The sequence below is a fragment of the Thamnophis sirtalis genome, unplaced genomic scaffold (genome assembly GCF_051295495.1).
Source record: "Thamnophis sirtalis isolate CommonGarterSnake01/CBP01778 unplaced genomic scaffold, rThaSir2_p1.2 scaffold_13, whole genome shotgun sequence".
Taxonomy (NCBI): Eukaryota; Metazoa; Chordata; class Lepidosauria; order Squamata; family Natricidae; genus Thamnophis; species Thamnophis sirtalis.
In genome coordinates this window covers 20,916,051-20,933,489 of record NW_028261393.1, presented here as the reverse complement: position 1 = coordinate 20,933,489, position 17,439 = coordinate 20,916,051, and the positions used below count along the sequence as shown (strand labels likewise).

At 43.0% G+C, this 17,439-nt stretch overlaps 1 protein-coding gene across 3 annotated transcripts in view; it reads right to left on the bottom strand.

Annotated features, from left to right (window-relative positions):
* Window positions 1–17,439, bottom strand: part of MYOM3 (myomesin 3) — a 70,730-nt gene that overhangs the window by 18,447 nt on the left and 34,844 nt on the right. For all 3 annotated transcript variants that reach the window (XM_087727816.1, XM_087727818.1, XM_087727817.1), the window contains exons 15-27: window positions 16,655–16,838; window positions 16,245–16,419; window positions 15,770–15,891; window positions 14,059–14,246; window positions 13,079–13,205; window positions 11,974–12,152; window positions 10,193–10,307; window positions 9,737–9,893; window positions 8,698–8,807; window positions 4,856–4,900; window positions 3,203–3,339; window positions 2,232–2,376; window positions 683–742 (exon numbers count right to left, since the gene is read on the bottom strand). In XM_087727816.1, coding sequence (XP_087583942.1) covers window positions 683–742; window positions 2,232–2,376; window positions 3,203–3,339; window positions 4,856–4,900; window positions 8,698–8,807; window positions 9,737–9,893; window positions 10,193–10,307; window positions 11,974–12,152; window positions 13,079–13,205; window positions 14,059–14,246; window positions 15,770–15,891; window positions 16,245–16,419; window positions 16,655–16,838 — 1,744 coding nt within the window. The remainder of the gene's footprint in view (window positions 1–682; window positions 743–2,231; window positions 2,377–3,202; window positions 3,340–4,855; window positions 4,901–8,697; window positions 8,808–9,736; window positions 9,894–10,192; window positions 10,308–11,973; window positions 12,153–13,078; window positions 13,206–14,058; window positions 14,247–15,769; window positions 15,892–16,244; window positions 16,420–16,654; window positions 16,839–17,439) is intronic.

Below are 17,439 nucleotides of genomic sequence, written 5' to 3'. Positions count from 1 at the left end.
CAAATAAAGTCTCCCTGCTTCTCCTCCCCATTTCCTTTTAGGCTACATTGGCAGTTCTGTTTGTGGACTTTCCACACTCATAATTAAATATCGTGCTCTTTAAAATGAATCCTGAGTATTTTGATTGGATTGCACTGGGCAAGTAAGAATGATTTATTTATTTATTAAGTTTATATGATGCCCATCTCATTCTAAAAAGGGATTCCAGGTGATTTGGAGTTTGAAAATCTTCTAATCTTGACCCATAATACAGTAAATTGTCTTTTTTGTTTTTCTTTTGCAAACAGCTAACATGGTTAACCCCTTGGGACCAAATTAGAAAAACTGGTTTAGAACAAATTTAAATTGAGAAGTTGCATTTTTCTTTGGTAACTTTTGACCCAGTTTAAGGTGGCTAAGTGTTGCCTTAAAACTGCTAAAGAGATTTGGCTGCATTAGGGATTCACCGTAGTAGGATGTGCAATCCAGGACAACAAATGTAAAATCTTTGAAACGTTTTTGTTTCATTTTTGAGACCCTTGTCACACTTCCTAAAAGAACTACAGTTCCCTTCCACTGTATTATTTTTTGGGAGGTCTCATTTTAATAATTGGTTCTTTCGCCTTTCTGTCTAAGGAAGGCTTCTATTTTATATTCTTTGGGGAAGGGTGTGGCTTTTTAAAAGGCTGACAGCGTTCCTTACCATGTTTTCTTTTCCAGTCTTTCTTTTTGGCATCAGCCTCTGCTTTAAGTTTATCAAAATCTGGAAGGAGAAGGGAAAGGGGAAAGGGAAAGGAGAAGGAGAAATTGAAGGAGAAGGGGAAGGAGAAGGAAAAAGGGAAGGAGAAGAAGTGGAAGGAGAAGAGGAAGAAATGGAAAGGGAAGGAGAAGGAGAAGAAATGGAAGGGGAATGAGAAAGAGAAATGGAAGGAGAAGGAGAAGAAAGAAATATTGGATCAGCCATTACTGTAAAAGATTGAGTGGGTGGACAATTGAAGAACATTTTGTCTTCTAGCTACAGACACAGCTTATTCAAATGAGGGAATGGATTTCCTGGAAGTGACAGCCTCTTAGCTCCCTTTGAAGGGGCTGGAAAGACACAGGAAGTGGCTTCTTCCTGGTCCGCAATTATACAGAGCCACAAGAACGTCTCTTGCTCCAAGGGAGCAGATGACTCTGCCGCAACTGTCTGAACATGCTTCCCTAAAGCTTGCTTCAGAGTTTCACAAATGAAGACTAGCATCGCCCCCAAATACTTCATTGTCTAAGGAAGAACAGAAAACACTTTCACATCAGCCGGGGTGGGATTCACAACACCCAATTATTATGTCGACTGAGGCAGAAAATTCTTGCAAGATCATATTATGGGCTTTCCTAGTAACAATACTGGGAAACTAAAAGAAACAGCTATTTGCTCTTTTTGGTGATGGGCCCAAATCATCTTTTTGCAATAGTAGTAGCTTTGCCAAATAGTAGAGCTGGACTTAAGAAGATTTTTGCATCACCAAATAAGCAAATAAACAAAAAAAATCTAACACAATTTTCCTTCTTCTCTGCATCAGATTATCATCATTGCCATTTTAAGTTTGTCATTAACTTGCTTTGCATGAAGAGTGATGCTAAATCAGATTATAATCAAAAGGAATCCAATAAAATTAATGCAAGATTATGAAAGTTTACAATCTCTCAGAATGATAAAATTGATGCAGGGATACAACACAGAAATGCACTGAAGGGTTACCACAGTACAAGGTTAGAAATCGGGGCAAACAGGAAGATGGCAACACCAGTAGCACTTAGACTTATATACCGCTTCACAGTGCTTTTACAGCCCTCTCTAAGCAGTTTACAGAGTTAGAATATTGCCCACAACAATCCGGGTCCTCATTTTACCAACCTCGGAAGGATGGAAGGCTGAGTCAACCTTGAGCCTGGTGGGAATCGAACTGCTGGCAGTCGACAGAATTAGTCTGCAATACGGCATTCTAACCACTGTGCCACCATGGCTCTTTAGATCTTTAGTTAATTCTGAAAAATAATCTTAACTGGACACAGAAGAAATTCCATAATCAAGGTGTTGAGAACAGCCTTCACGTACTGAATGTCTGGCATTTTCAAGATGGCATCCTCATCTAGTTAATTAGTTATAATTGTTAATGAATTGTTAACTTGTAAGATGACAACAAGTATAAACCATGAAAAGTGACACTGCCAAGGAACTAATGGAAATGTAGGTTTTGCCTTCTACATACCGTCCCCAACGAGAGCCAAAGTAAATTTATTTTCCGCTTTGCCGTCTTTCACATGGGCGGTGTAGGTCCCCTTGTCGTCCTCGCAGAAGTCCTGGATGACCAGTTCCACAAGGCCTTTAGCTCTGTCAAAGTTGATCTTATGCGTCTTGATGTAAAAAGCCAAATAGTCATGAGTAAAGAGAAAGAAGGCTACGTCAGTCATGGCAGAGGTCTCTTCCCTCCGACTTCCAAGGACATTCTTATGTTTCATTACAGTTTGTGAGTAGAAGGGAGGGACAATGTACAGAGAAGATGTTGCCATGTTTTCATTGCACATGTTGTGGCCTGCCAGTGGAGCTGCAGCAGATTTGACAGTGAGGAGGTTGGGGAGGAACATGGGCCAGTCCTGGAGTCTGGGGAAGGCTCGGATGAGGGCTCTGTGTCGGAGGCAGAGAGGGGACCAAGGCCATCTGGTAGTTATTTACTGCCTCCGGAGCCTCCGGAGTCTGACATCAGTGAGGCAGAAGAACAACGGGAGCCTGTTCCCAGTGTGCGCATGTGCAGAGCTGCCAGAAGGCAAGTACAATTAAGAAAACAGGGTCGACTTGGGAGTAAGGCTGGGAGATGATTGGCCCCTCCCATAAGACAGAGTTCATCTGGTTGGTTCAAGCTTTGAAAAGTGCTGTTTGACTCTGTGCTCTGTTTGGCCTTGCTCTGCATTTGGCAATTAGGTCTCTGGCCACATTCCAAGGGAGATAAGGTGGGTGTTTATCAACATTCCCCTGAAAGACTATGGCAACTCGAGCAGACATCTGTCGGAACCTTCACAGACTGTTTGTGAAGCTTTGTGGACTGTTAATGACCATAATTTACAGCTGTATCAATAAAAGAGGGTTTTTGGGACTAAGTTTGTGATTTATGCTATCTCTGCAAGCCTAGGTCAGAATAGCACAGTCCTGAAGTTTGCATTAAACCAAGTGCGGGCAACTCACCGGGGTGCTTGAGAGCTCTTTCCCATTGAAGAGCAAATGAAGTTCAGCCTCTGGAGAGAGTTTCTCAACTTCTAGCCAAAGCCGGACTTCCCCTTTCTCCAGAACGTCAATGTTCCACCCAGATATCAGCTCGATTACTGAAAAGAATGGAAAATGGACATTATGGAAATGCCAAACCGAGCGGTGAAGAACAACCAATGTTTCCCAGGGACTAAGGACATCTGATGAATTACAGGTAGTCCTTGACTTACGTTTAGTGACCACTCAAAGTAACAGCAGCATGGAAAAAAAGTGATTTATGACAGGTCCTCGTACCTACAACTGTTGCCGAATTCCCACAATCACAGGACCAAAATTTGGGCACATGGAAACTGGCATATATTTATGTCAGTTGGAGTGCCTCGCAGTTACATGATTGCCATTGGCAACTTTCTAAGCCAGTTTTTGACAAGCAAAGCCAGATTTGCTTAATGACAGTGTGATTCACTTATCAACTGCAGTGATTTACTTAGCCACGGCAAAAAAAAGGACATAAAATTGGGCACGACTCACTTAACCAACTTGCTTAGCAATAGAAATACTGATTCTAGTTCTGGGTGTAAGGCAAGGACTATCTGCATGGAAGATTGAATATGTCTCCTTCTCTGGCCATCCACTTGGGGAGGAGCCAAAACTCTGTGGCAAAGCTTTGGGTGTAGATCCCGAGGTCTATTAGAAGAATAAGGAAGCAAAGCCAGAGAAGACCTCTGACACAAATATGGAGAGGAAATTCAAGTTGAGAAATGTATAGCCCTGGGACCCAGCCCGATTCATCCACCTATGCAAGAGATCAATTCAAGCAGCAGGAACTATTGAGAGATAAGATAAGGTTAGTAAGACAAGGAAAAAAGAGGAATCGCCACCTATTTCTGGGTCTGACTCCATTCCCAACCTGCTTCAGGCCTCACCCAACATGTAGACCTCTGCATTTATTCCAGAAGGAAGGCACCCTTTCACTGAAAAAAAGGCCGGTTGGGCTTGATGTAAACAATGATAGTCGCATGCAGGGGTGAGATTCAACCGGTTCGGACTGGTTTGGGTGAACCGGATGCTGATTTTATATCTGATTTGTGGAACTGGTAGTTGCAAGAACTGGCTGGTCCCACCCACCCCTCCCCTCCCCTCCCAGGAGTCCCCATGTCGCCTGTTTTTGATGTGAGGTAAGTGCAGGGCCCATGCAGAGGTTCTGGGAGGGCAAAAAACAGGCCTCCTGGATGTTCTGGAAATCTGGAAACGGGCCCATTTCTGGCCTCTAGAGGGTCTCCAGAGCCCAAGGGTGCCCCTTTTCACCCTCCCGGAGGCTGGGGAAGGCCTCCAGAGCCTGGGGAGGGCACAAAACTTCCCCCTGCCATGGTGCAGGAGGCTGAGTAGGCCACACCCACCATGGCCACACCCAGCCAGCAACTGGGCAGAGAACCGGTTGCTAATTTTTTTTAATCCCACCCCTGGTCTAATGTTAATAAATCAGTGGGTTACTTCTGCAGTTTTGATATCTCAAAAGATCTGCAGGGCATACCGGATTACAAAAGGCTGGTTTATAACAACAAGACCGTGATTGTGTATTGTGTTACTGTGGTAATAATAATTCGTTATTATTATCCATTGGCAACTTACAGGGGTTTCGAATCTCATGGCTGATCATTCGTAGTCGGTCCAGTTCTAAGAAATGAGAAGAGCAAGAAATACACTTGAGAGACAGAGACAAGATTGTGATGCCCAAAAGCAGTTCTTTTTTTCTGTTTCCCAGCCCATGTTTCTCAATTTTGACAACCTGTAAGTTACGTGGACTTCAACTCCCAGAATTGAATCCCATGAGAGTTAAAGTCCCCATATCTTAAAAGTTGCCAAGATGGAGAAACATTGCTGTAGCTACATAAATACAGGGCGGGGCATAACCTTTTCCTAGGGGGTCACAGCAAGATCGACAGCAGTTTACAACTTCCGCGACACCTCATTTTAAAGCCCATAAAAAACTGAATTGAATGAGCTATTAAATGTTAAATTTGCTTTAAGAATGGCTGGAAAATTCGATTCGGAAGAACAAAGGATCATTGACAGAATAAAATGCATTGCCTTTCGAGAGGCTCGCGATGCTGGAGCGACGTTTATCAATCGAAAATGGATTGCAAACAAATTGAAACGTCATCCGGATTGGGTTACTGATAATTGGAACAAAACAGCCCAAGAATGTTTCACAAAATTTGGAGAAGGGCGTCCTCTGCAACTGTCCCAAGAAAGCAAAGCCATCATTGCAACTGGCAGTCGCAAACAACGAAAAGGAAACCGAAAAGTGGCCCAAGAAATCCTTCAAATTCGTGGAAAACGAGTTGATCAAAGGACAATCGGCCGATATCGAGAACGAGAAGGTTTGAAGCCATTCCACGTCATTTGCAAACCATTGAAAACTCAAACACATGTTCAAGATCGGCTTTGGTTGTGCGATTGGTTGTCTGAATGGACCGAGGAAGATTTTCTTCATTTGGCGCCATCTGACGAATTCTTCGTTTATGCCATTCGAAAACCGAATTTCCAGAACGATCGAATTTGGGCTAAAGACGTCAACGACATCGCCAAACATGAACGATATCGACAAATCGTTCGCAATCCGACTTGCATCGGGATTTTCGTCATTTTCACAGCCAAGAAACTGCTTTGGGTTTTGAAGGATAAAGGGGAATCCTGGGATGGCAGTTATTTCCGTGAGAAAATTTTATTGGAGAATGTCATTCCATTTCTCAGTGATCCAGACAATGTCTTGGTGGTTGGTGAGGCTGTCTTTCTTCATGACAAAGCTCCTTGCATGCGTGCAAATGCGACTCAGCAATTGTTAAAGGAAAACAATGTCGAATTTTGGGGCAATGACGTCTGGCCGGGAAATTCGCCAGATCTCAATCCGGCAGAGAACATTGGGGCCATAATTAAGGATGAAGTGGAAGCTCTGATGATTCAGGAGCAAGGTCAAAATCGATATTCGGTTGAAACTTTGAGAATGAATTTGGAAACTGTGTTGAAAAATCTGGAAAATCAAACGGAACTGTTTGAAGATTTGTTGTGTTCTTATCCACCTCGTTTGAATGCTGTTCGAAGGGCTAATGGTGGTCATACTGACTATTAAATCGTGTCAATAAACTCAGTTTTTGATGGGCTTTCGAATGGTGTATGAATTATTTGTGTTGTTATTACAAGTGTTGCTGTGACCCCCTAGGAAAAGGTTATGCCCCGCCCTGTACTAGATGGAGGAAAAGGTTGATGGTTGTTATAATTATCATAATCTCACAGTGGGCTACAAAATATTTTTATTTATTATTTATTTTATTTGGAGTTTTTATATGCCGCCCAATCCCAAAGGACTCCGGGTGGCTTACAAAAAATATAAAAAGCACATAACGACAAAACAATTTAAAACAACAGACACCCCTCATACATTCATTCTAGTCGGGGCTGGACCTCAACAGTGAGGTCAACAACCCCAGGCCTGCCGGAACAGCCAAGTTTTTACGGCTTTCCTGAAGGCCATCAGAGTGGGTATGGTCCGGATTTCCGGGGGGAGCTGGTTCCAAAGAGTCGGAGCAGCCACCGAGAAGGCTCTCCTCCGAGGGCCCGCCAGCCGACATTGTTTGGCCGACAGCATCTGAAGGAGGCCCAATCTATGGGATCTTACTGGTCGCTGGGAGGTATGTGTCAGCAGGCGGTCTCGAAGGTATCCTGGCCCTAAGCCATGTAGGGCTTTAAAGGTAATAACCAACACCTTGAATTGAGTCCGGAGACCAATAGGTAGCCAGTGCAGCTCACGGAGGATAGATGTAACATGGGTGTACCTCGGCACACCCAATATTGCCCGCGCAGCCACATTCTGAACTAACTGCAGTCTCCGAACGCTTTTCAAGGGTAGCCCCATGTAGACCGCGTTACAATAATCCAGCCTCGAAGTGACAAGGGCATGAATGACCATTAGAAGCGCATCCCGGTCCAAATAGGGCCGCAATTGGTGCACCAGACAAACTTGGGCAAAGGCCCCCCTGGTCACAGCTGACAGATGATGCTCCAATTTCAGCTGCGAATCCAGGAGGACTCCCAAATTGCAAGCCCTCTCTGAGGGGCGTAAATTTTCTCCCCACAGGGTTAAGGACGGACTGTCCAAACAGTCCTTCAGGGGCAACATCCAAAGCCACTCAGTCTTATCGGGATTGAGCACAAGTTTGTTCGCCGCCATCCATATCCTAACAGCCTCCAGGCATCGGCACATCACGTCCACTGCTTCACTCAGCTGGCAAGGGGCAGAAAGATATAATTGAGTATCATCGGCATACTGATGATACTTTACCCCATGCTATTGCATGATCTCACCCAGCGGCTTCATGTAGATGTTAAATAGGAGGGGGGACAAGACCGAATCCTGTGGCACACCACATTCGAGGGGCCTAGGGGTCGACCTTTGCCCCCCGACTGCAACTTGTCAGTGAGGTAAGAGGAGAACCACCGTAAAACGGTGCATCTCACACCCACCTCCCCCAGGCGTCGCAGAAGGATACCATGGTCGATGGTATCGAAAGCCGCTGAGAGGTCAAGAAGCACCAGGATAGAGGAATATTCTCTATCCCTGGCCCACCAGAGATCATCAGTCAGGGCGACCAAAGCGGTTTCCGTGCTGTACCCGGGCCTGAAACCAGACTGAAAGGAGTCTAGATAATCCGTTTCATTCAAGGTCCGTTGGAGTTGAAGTGCCACCACCTTCTCAACAACCTTCCCTAAAAAATGAAGGTTGGAGACGGGACAAAGGAGGCTGAAACACATACAACCACATTGCCTTTTAAAACGATCATGCATAAAACCATAAGTTGGCCAAGCTGAAAGCTGAATTTGTTCTTCCACCATGTGAAATAGCCAATTTCTTGCATAAGGTAGGAAATTGCAACCTGTTTATTCTGTGCAGTGCAAAGAGATCGGATCTTGGCACTAAATCAGGAGTCTCCAACCATGGCAACTTGAAGCCTGGAGGACTTCAACTCCCAGAATTCCCCAGCCAGCTTGTTTTAAGTTGCCAAGGTTGGGGACCCCTGCACTAAATCACAAATCGAGAGCCCTCAATACACAGATTGGCATAGCTTTTATAAGCTTTTGGAAAACAGAACCACATGATCATTAGGAAGCAATAGGGGACAAGCAACGAAGTATTTACACACAGAATACTTGGCCCTCCCAAAAGTAGGGATTTTTTTCCAAAACATTACAGCCATGGCCTTTCTGTCTCTAACTGATAAGGTGAGCAAAACGTTCTAGGTAATTTATCCACAACAGAAAGGGGGAAATTAACCCCTAATAGCAATAGCACTTAGATTTATATACTGCTCCATAGTGCTTTACAGCCCTCTGTAAGCGGTTTACAGAGTCCGCATCCTTCCCCCAACAATCTGTGTAACTACGAAAACAAATGTGGGTATTTTTCTGGAATTTACCTTCCTGAGTTAAAACATGGCTGGCAGAAATGTCTTCATCGGTATCAGTGACTTCTACCGAATATGTTCCCAGGTCTCGTTCCGAAGCATATTTCAGAATGATCTTGGACCTGAAAGGAAAGGAAAGAGAATGCAAGCATGCAATCTACACATCAAATATGTCTGCATCCTGTCATTGTGGAAGGTACCCAGATTAATGATCAGATGGAGCCCTACAGTAATCTTGCTCCTTGAATGAATAGCAGAATAAATTGTGCAACAACAAAATACAGTAAATTCAGGGGAATAAATCTGGCAGAGACTGGAAATAGGTCTGATTTTTGTGCATGAGATAAGATTTGAACAGGACCTCTATGCATAAAAAGATCAAATGGGACTACATCAGAGGTGGTATTCAGCCAGTTCAAACATGTTCTGGAGAACCGGTAGCGGAAATTTTGAATAGTTTGGAGAACCGGCAAATAGGCTGGCCCTGCCCCCGCTGCCTCCCAGCCTCCCACCTGATCTTCTTTTGTTGCTCTGCACAGGAGAACGGAGCTGGAAAGCATGTTAGTGGGGTGGGCAGGGAATGGGGATTTTGCAGTAACCTTCCCCCAGGAGTTGGGAAGGAATGAGGATTTTGCCGTATCCTTCCACCGCTATGCCCACAAAGCCATGCCATGCCCACAAAGCCATGCCCCACAATTGGCAGTAAAAAAATTTGAATCCCACCACTGGACTACAGGTCAGCATTGAAAAATCAAAAAGCAAGTATTAAATGACCCAGCCCCCTATTGAAGGAATCTGCTTCATTAGGGGGCAACTTTTTATTTCTTCTTTTGTTTCAAAGATCGCTTCCTATGAATTTGGCAGCGTGCTACAGAAAATTGAGAAAACATCCCAGAAGAGGAGAATAACAAAACATTGTCATATTGCTGCCAAGAAAATGACATGAATTCAGGAAAAAAAATTCTTAAATTTCTACAGCTACTTCTGAGGGCACAGAAACTAATAGTTAGGGGCAGCCTTGGTTTTCCTCTAAGTTCTCAGGAGAACTTACTTGTCATCTTTGTCTACAATTTCAACTCGGTCAGGATTTGGAGGTCCTTCATAGTCTTTGGACCAAATAAACTCTGAAGTGTCGACCATCTCAGGAGCCTCAAATGCCATGTAGATGAAGCCTTCCTCATCTACCCCAACTTCAATTTCTTTGGTGTCTGCAAAAAAGAGAGAGAAAGAAAGAGAGAGAAAAACACTCAACAACACAGGAACCAAATTAAGAACTCCATCATCATTTCTCTTCTCCTAAGGCGAGAAATAACGTCAATACCCAAAAGATGGTGGCTTTTGTTGAGAAAGGTTAGCAGAGAAAGAGGTGGAAGACAGGAGAAAAACAAAAAGAAGAGCAATGTTGAGAAGAAAATATATAGAAAATAATAGTAATAATAATGGTGATGGATGGATGGATGAATGGATGCACAGACAGAGAGACAGAAGAAAATTAAATTTTTTATACCTGGTTTGGTTTTCACTATCACAGGATCTGATGGCAGTGATGGTGAGCCAACACCTGCCTTGTTCTCAGCTCGTACTCGGAAAATATAACATTTCCCAGTTTCCAGGTCATTCAGCTGATGGGGAACATAATAAAGAGAAGAAATAGGTTTAATAACAGATTGTTCTATGTCGTCTAGAATCCATGCGATAGATGGACCAGTGGTGGGTTTCATTTTTTTTTGAACCTCTTCTGTAGGTGTGGCCTGCTTTGTGGGAGTGGCTTGCAGGCCATGTGACTGGGTGGGAGTGGCTTGCCAGCCATGTGACTGGGTGGGCATGGCCAACTTGTAAAATGTGGTGAAACTTGCTTAACAACGCTCTTTCTTAGCAACTAAAATGTTGGCTCAGAAAACTCTGGCATTTGAAGCCCGCAAGTCTTAAAACTGTCAAGTTAAAAGACCCTTGCACTCCTAACCCTTTAGAAAAAAACTCCAGGGGTGTTCAAAGTTGACAGCTTTAAGACTTGTGGACTTCAACTCCCAGAATTCCTTCTCTCGCTCTTCATCTTGATGATGTGCGGATGGGCAGGGGGAGGGAGCTGGAACCGGTTCTAAACGGCATTGTAGATTTGTGGAACCTCTTCTATAGAAGAGGTTAAAACTGGCAGGAACCAACCTCTGAGATGGACATATACATTTGAGAAATAAATAGGAAAGGAGACATCAAAAAGTGATAGCAACAAATCAACTAGTCCAGCCTTCCCTAATTTGATACCCTTCTGGATACTGATCAATATTATTTGATTTATAATTTTACATACGGTGTTTATATTTTTAATATTTTATTTGCACACCTACTATATCTTTGGTAGCGAACCTATGGCACATGTGCCCAAAGTGGCATGTGAAGCCATGTTACCTGGCATGTGTGGCCTTGCCTGTTTGTCTTCCAGGTTTCTGGTGCGCATGCATGCACAATGATCAGCTATCCTTCATGTGTATGGCAATGCCAAAAACCAGTGTGCGCATATGTGCCAGCAAGCTGATTATTGGGTGCGCATGTGAGTCAGACGTTCGGCTTTTCCGGAGTGTGACCCCGATGAGCGCACACGCACAGGCACAATGTTTCCATGTGACATTTTTGGCACTTGGTGCCAAAAAGGTTCGCCATCACTGACCTATATAGTTCCTTTGTGAGGGAGATGGGCAGTTCCTAAATATGATAAATAAATAAAATAGAATTTATATTTATTATTGATCTAATTCTCCCAGCAATTCACATTGTTTGAATGGGTTATAAAGATAATTTCTCTCTCCAGGTCCAGAATTCCCAACCCATATTTTCATTAGCCATGTGGGCTGGAGAGTCTCGAAATTTCTAACAGACTATTTGCAATCTGATAAAGTTTCAGGAGAAGTTTTGGAAAACTACTAAGTGCAAATTCTTCAGTTATCTATGAAACAATCACCTCTTTGCCATTCAAACAGGAGCTCTTACAAAACACAAGTTTCTGCCCTAAAGGATTGAAAAATGTTATCGGCTAGAATGTGAAACCAATCCAGTTGTTGAAATGTTGTAACCTCATTTTTCTCTCTCTCAATAAACCTTGTGGAGAAAGACTCTGAGAGACAAACTTGCTCTTGTTGAATTAACTGCAATAAGCTTGACAATATCTGGGGTCTCAAGCTGGGAGAATATACAAATATCTGTGCTCCTAAATCCTGGTTTAAACGTCGTTGCCATTAAATTTTTGTAGACTTTTATCACAAATGGAGCATGAATGTCAAATGCAACCCAAACCTTCATGTGCGTCTTTGATATTGGCTGTTTGTTCAGTCGGCCCCAGGTGTCTGATCCTTCCTCGCAGGCCTCCACATAATAACCATGGACTGGTCCTGCTCCAGTATACAGAGGTGGCTCCCAATGGAGCATCAGAGAGGTGTCTCTGACTTCCGTACATCTGACATCATAAGGAGGTCCTGTTTTGGAAGGAAGAGTCGATTTCAAAGCTTGTATTCTGGAATACTGCAAAGATCCTTTAGAGTTTAGACCTGTGTTTCCCAAGCTCAGCCATTTTAAGATGCATGGACTTCAGCTCCCAGAATACCAGAATACTCCAGCCAGCATTGATCAACTCAGGGAACTGATTCTACAAGAAATATTGGATCTCTACTTTATTGATATAAGCTATAATAAAATCTTGACAGACCGACATCATATTTTCTTCCTCCCAAAGAGAGTCAAAGCGTAAATTATTTACATATTTACATGTTTCTAATGTTCTTTTTTTCTTGCTTGCTTTAAATCATATTTTATTCTGGAAGACATATTCCTTCCCCAGGTCATCTCGGTGGTCCTCCTCTATTGTGCACACAGTCCGAAGAGATTTGGTGGACCACAAAAAGAACCATAGATTTATAATATTGGAAGGTTCCTTATTATTGAGTCCAACTCCTTCAGTTTTGGAGGCCACAGGTGATCAAAGTTGCATAGCTTTACTAGCTGAATACCCGTGCTTCACTATGAAACCATGTGACCGGGCCAGCCCGCAGGCCGGCTGAGTCACACTCTGGCCACACCCATGTAAGGCAACTGGCAGATGGAACAGAGTTCCTTTCAGGGGGTGGTGGTGGTGGAGTAGAACGTATAACTCCTTAGCATTGATGCATGTTAATATAATACTGATGATACTTATGATCTGACAGTCATTTTGAAAAATCCTTTCTTAGCGAGCAGCTAGAAGCTAGGAGGAACATACATGCTGAATTTCAAGTTTGTAGGCTTTACAGTTTTGGAGATTTTGTGATGAGTGAGCGATATTTGGCTTTTATATTTAGCTTTATATGCCCAAACATCCCATCTTATTAATAATGTGGTTTGGATCTGTCCAAGATTAGATCTTTACCTGGTTCTGGCATTGTCCATTCTTCACATTTGAAAATATCACTGGGCTCTGACACTTTCCCGACGCCAACGATGTTCATGGCATAACCACGGAACTGATAAAATTGTCCTTCGTCCAGGTTGGTCACCTATAGTATCACCAGAGATATTGAGCATTTTCCAAAGCCTTGCCTTGAAAAGAAGGCATAGCATTTACAGAGACATGTCTTTGTATTCCCACTAAACCAGCCTTCCCAACTGGATGCCCACTCCTAGATATAGAAACTGCACCGCCTGTGGTCTAGCACAGTACACAAAATTATCTGCTACAATGTCTTACCTGTCAACGACTATTTCAGCTTCAACCTCAATAATACACAGGCAAACAATAGGTACAAACTCAAGGTAAACCGCTCCAAACTCGATTGAAGAAAATACGACTTCAGCAACAGAAGGGCCCACGCCTGGAATGCTCTACCTGACTCTGTTGTTACATCCTCTAACCTTCACAGCTTCAATCTTAAACTGTCTACCGTGCACCTCACCCCAATCCTAAGAGGTCTGTAAAGGGGGTGCACATAAGGGTACCAGTGTGCTTTGTCTGTCCTACTGTCCCCATTTATTTGTATCCATTTATATCCATGTTTATATTTATACCTGCTATCCTGTATATGTTTGACAAACTAATAAATACAAATACAAATTCTTGGAGTGAAAGAGGGAACTCGGGAAGCTGAAAGTATGAATTATCTGAAGTGCATCAAGATGTGAAAATCTAGCTTAGTGAATATGGAAAAAGTTCTAGTGTTTTTTTAGAACATTTTTCTAATTCCTCCAGTTTTGTTGTCCACAATGTCATCCTGACAACCAAGCACCCATTTTAATTTTGTTTTTGCTTTTTTGGCAAAAGAAAAAAAATACATAATCAGAAAATGGCTGCAATCTGAGAGGGGCAGAGATTGAGATCCCTGCTCAAGTCCAAACATGGCACTGACACCATACCGTATAAACCCGTTCAGGAATGGGCTTAATATTGGTCTCATGCCAGTCAGTCTGTGATGTATCATGCTGATCCAAGAAATAGCCCAGAATCTTTGAACCTCCTTTGCGTTTCGGAGGCTTCCAGCCTATGGTCATGGTGTCCTTCCCACAGTTCAGCAGGGCAAAATCTCGTAGGGTGGATGGAAGAGCTGCAAGGGAGGGAAAACATGGAAATATCATGGAAGATGGGCATTTTATCAACATGCTGCTTCTCTGCTTTAAATCCTGGGGCAAAGTACACAAAATTGTCTGCTACAACGTCCTACCTGTCAACAACTACTTCAGCTTCAACCTCAATAATACACGAGGCAAACAATTGATACAAACTCAAGGTGAACCGCTCCAAACTCGATTGCAGAAAATACGACTTCAGCAACAGAGTGGTCAATGCCTGGAATACACTACCTGACTCTGTTGTTACATCTTCAAACCCTCACAGCTTCAACCTTAAACTGTCTACCGTGGACCTCACCCCATTCCTAAGAGATCCGTAAAGGGGCGTGCATAAGCGTCTTTCATCCCTGTCCTACTGTCTCTATTTAATTGTACTCATTTCCTTTGTTCATGTCCATATTTATACCTGCTATCTTGTACATGTTTAACTAACTAACTAAATAAATAAATAAAATGTAGCCTTGTGTTGTGGCCCAGCAGGATCCGGTGGAGCTGCTGACGGACTCGGATAGCGAGGAACCATATGAGTCTGCCATGGAAGATGTGGAGGACCCTGGACAGGGTTCAGACTCAGAGCAGGGACCAGAGAGGCTGGTTGGCCACCAGGAGGGACCTGGGGCATGGAGCAGTGGGGAGGATCAAAAGCAGTTTGTCCCTGATGCTAGATTGAGAAGGGCTGAGAAACGAAAGCAGCAACTCCGTAGGCAGACTCACAGAAGATGTTTAAGCACAGGTGGTTGTTGATTTTGCCCCTCCCAAGAGAGATTATAGGTAAGGCGTTGGGAGGGGACATTTTCAGGAAACAACCGTTCGAATTAGTAGTTAATAAAATCTATCCGTGTATTCTAGCCATGTCTGTTCATTTGGACTATCTGCATTGTTTTGTTTGAATTATCTGGGTTGCTGCAGAGCTATGTATTGAACGTGAGTTGTCTGGGCCCTTAGCCAAAGGATTCGTTATCTCAGTAATTGAGCAGTAGCAAACAGCCAGGTCTGTGTTCTGGTGTATTCACAGGCCGGGGTGTGTGTGTGTGTGTCAGAACACCTTGGTATTTCCATTTTGGCCCATTGTAAAAATGGTAATGATCTTCTGCTATTTTTAGGCTAGAAATGTCAAAATAAAAATTTCTCCCATCATTTCCAAAGCTGAAGAAAAACAGAGAATCTTGGTCATATCCCCCAAAATTGTCTCCCCTCCCCTCCTTTCTTCTCCTTTCCATTCCCCTTCTTCCTCTCCTCTCCTCCTCCACTTACCTGTTCTTGCCTTCCTCCTAGATTTCATGGTAGCACATAGTGACCCAAAGTTTTCCTAACCTTACACAATCCATCCTTTCCAAACTTGATCTTCTCTAGATGTATTGGATTAAACTTCTCATCACAAGCAGCCATGGAGGCTGGTTATAGTGGAAGTTATGATTTCAGCACCAGGTTAAAGGAGGGTGCTCTGGATCAGACACAAGTAAAGGAATCACACAACAATACCACAATAGGTACTTACAGATTGCCTGTCTCACAACAATGGGATCAGATTCTGGGGAGCTTTCTCCTACACCAGCTTCATTGACACATTTGACACAGAAGACATATTGTTTACCAGTTTTGAGTCCCGGAACAGTAAATCTAAGAAACAAAACAGAAATTCACCCATCCATTCTTCAATGTTATTTCTTAGTACTGATTTATCACACTGGAGCAGTGTTTCTGAATCTTAACAACTTTAAGGTGTGTAAACTTCAAGATCCAGAATTGGGAATCTGGGGAATTCTGGGGGTTAAAATCCACCCACCTTAAAGTTGCCAAGATTGAGAAATACTACACTAGGGAGAACATATGGACTAGCTCAATGGAACTGAATCCACACGATAACAGCATTCTTCCTTTCCTTGTTTTGAAACCACAAAATAAGGTGCCATTTTCCCCTCCTCTCTCAGAAATGCCTAAAAGAGATGGAAAGGATCACCAAATGAACTCACTCATGAGAAGTGACAGGTTTGTTGTTGACTGTTTGCCATTCATCTGTCCCAACTTCCCGGCAATAGATGTAATAACCCAGTGGTTCCTCTCCTTTTCTTGGCTTGTTCCACTGCACGACCACAGATGTCTTGGTATCTCTGAAAGTCAGGACTTGAGATGGGGGTGGAAGCGGAGCTAAAAAAACAAAAGATGGGGAAAAAACAAAAACTTAAAAGCAGCAACTATGCTTTTAAGGAAAACCATTGTGCTTCCTTTCAACTCTTCGCCAATTTCTATCAGCTAAACTAGTGTTTCTCAACCTCAGCAACATTAAGACATGTGGATGTCAATCCCCAGAATTCCCCAGCCAACAGCAGGATTTACTAGATTTTATTTAGTGACAATTAGAAGAAAAAGAACAAGAGATTACCAATCTTTTTTCCCACAGAGATAGGGTCACTGGGCAAAGAAGGATCGCTCACTCCATACTTGTTCACCGACCGTACTCGGAAACAGTAGGATTTTGCCTTCTCCAGACCAAAGACAGGGAAAGTGGTGGAACCGACGGGAATATCCAGATTAACCATCTGCCATTTGTCACTCCCCGTGATTGACTGAAAAGACAGAAAGAAGCCCACTGTTATTCTATCAGCCTGGGGCAACAGGTTTTCTGCCAGGAGAAAAGAATGACCAAATCTGCATTTTCATGTCCAGTGACCCAGTGTGGAAATTTGGAAATCCATAGGAATTGACTTAGTAAGGCTCAAATTATAGATCTTAGAAGAAATTATGGAAAGTTGCATAACTTGTGATGAGGAAATTAGAGTGTTGCCTACTGACTATGATTCTCCTCTATTTGGTGGTCTACCATGAAATATAAAAATTAGCAATGTGTATATTATTGTTTTTCCATCCTGCAACCTCTTTTTTCTACCATGTTCCCATGTTATTGCCCTTATCTCCTGAAGGTCATCAGGATTGGTGGACAGTTAGTCCTAGTCCTCAAATTTGTTTGAGAAAGAATTTGGTTTGGAATAGAATAGAATAGAACAGAATAGAATTCTTTATTGGCCAAGTGTGATTGGACATACAAGGAATTTGTCTTTGGTGCAGATGCTGTCAGTGTACATAAGGAGAATAAAAATACATTCATCAAGAAAAAGATACAACACTTAGTGATAATCAAGTTTCCTAATAAGCTATCAAATTGTACTA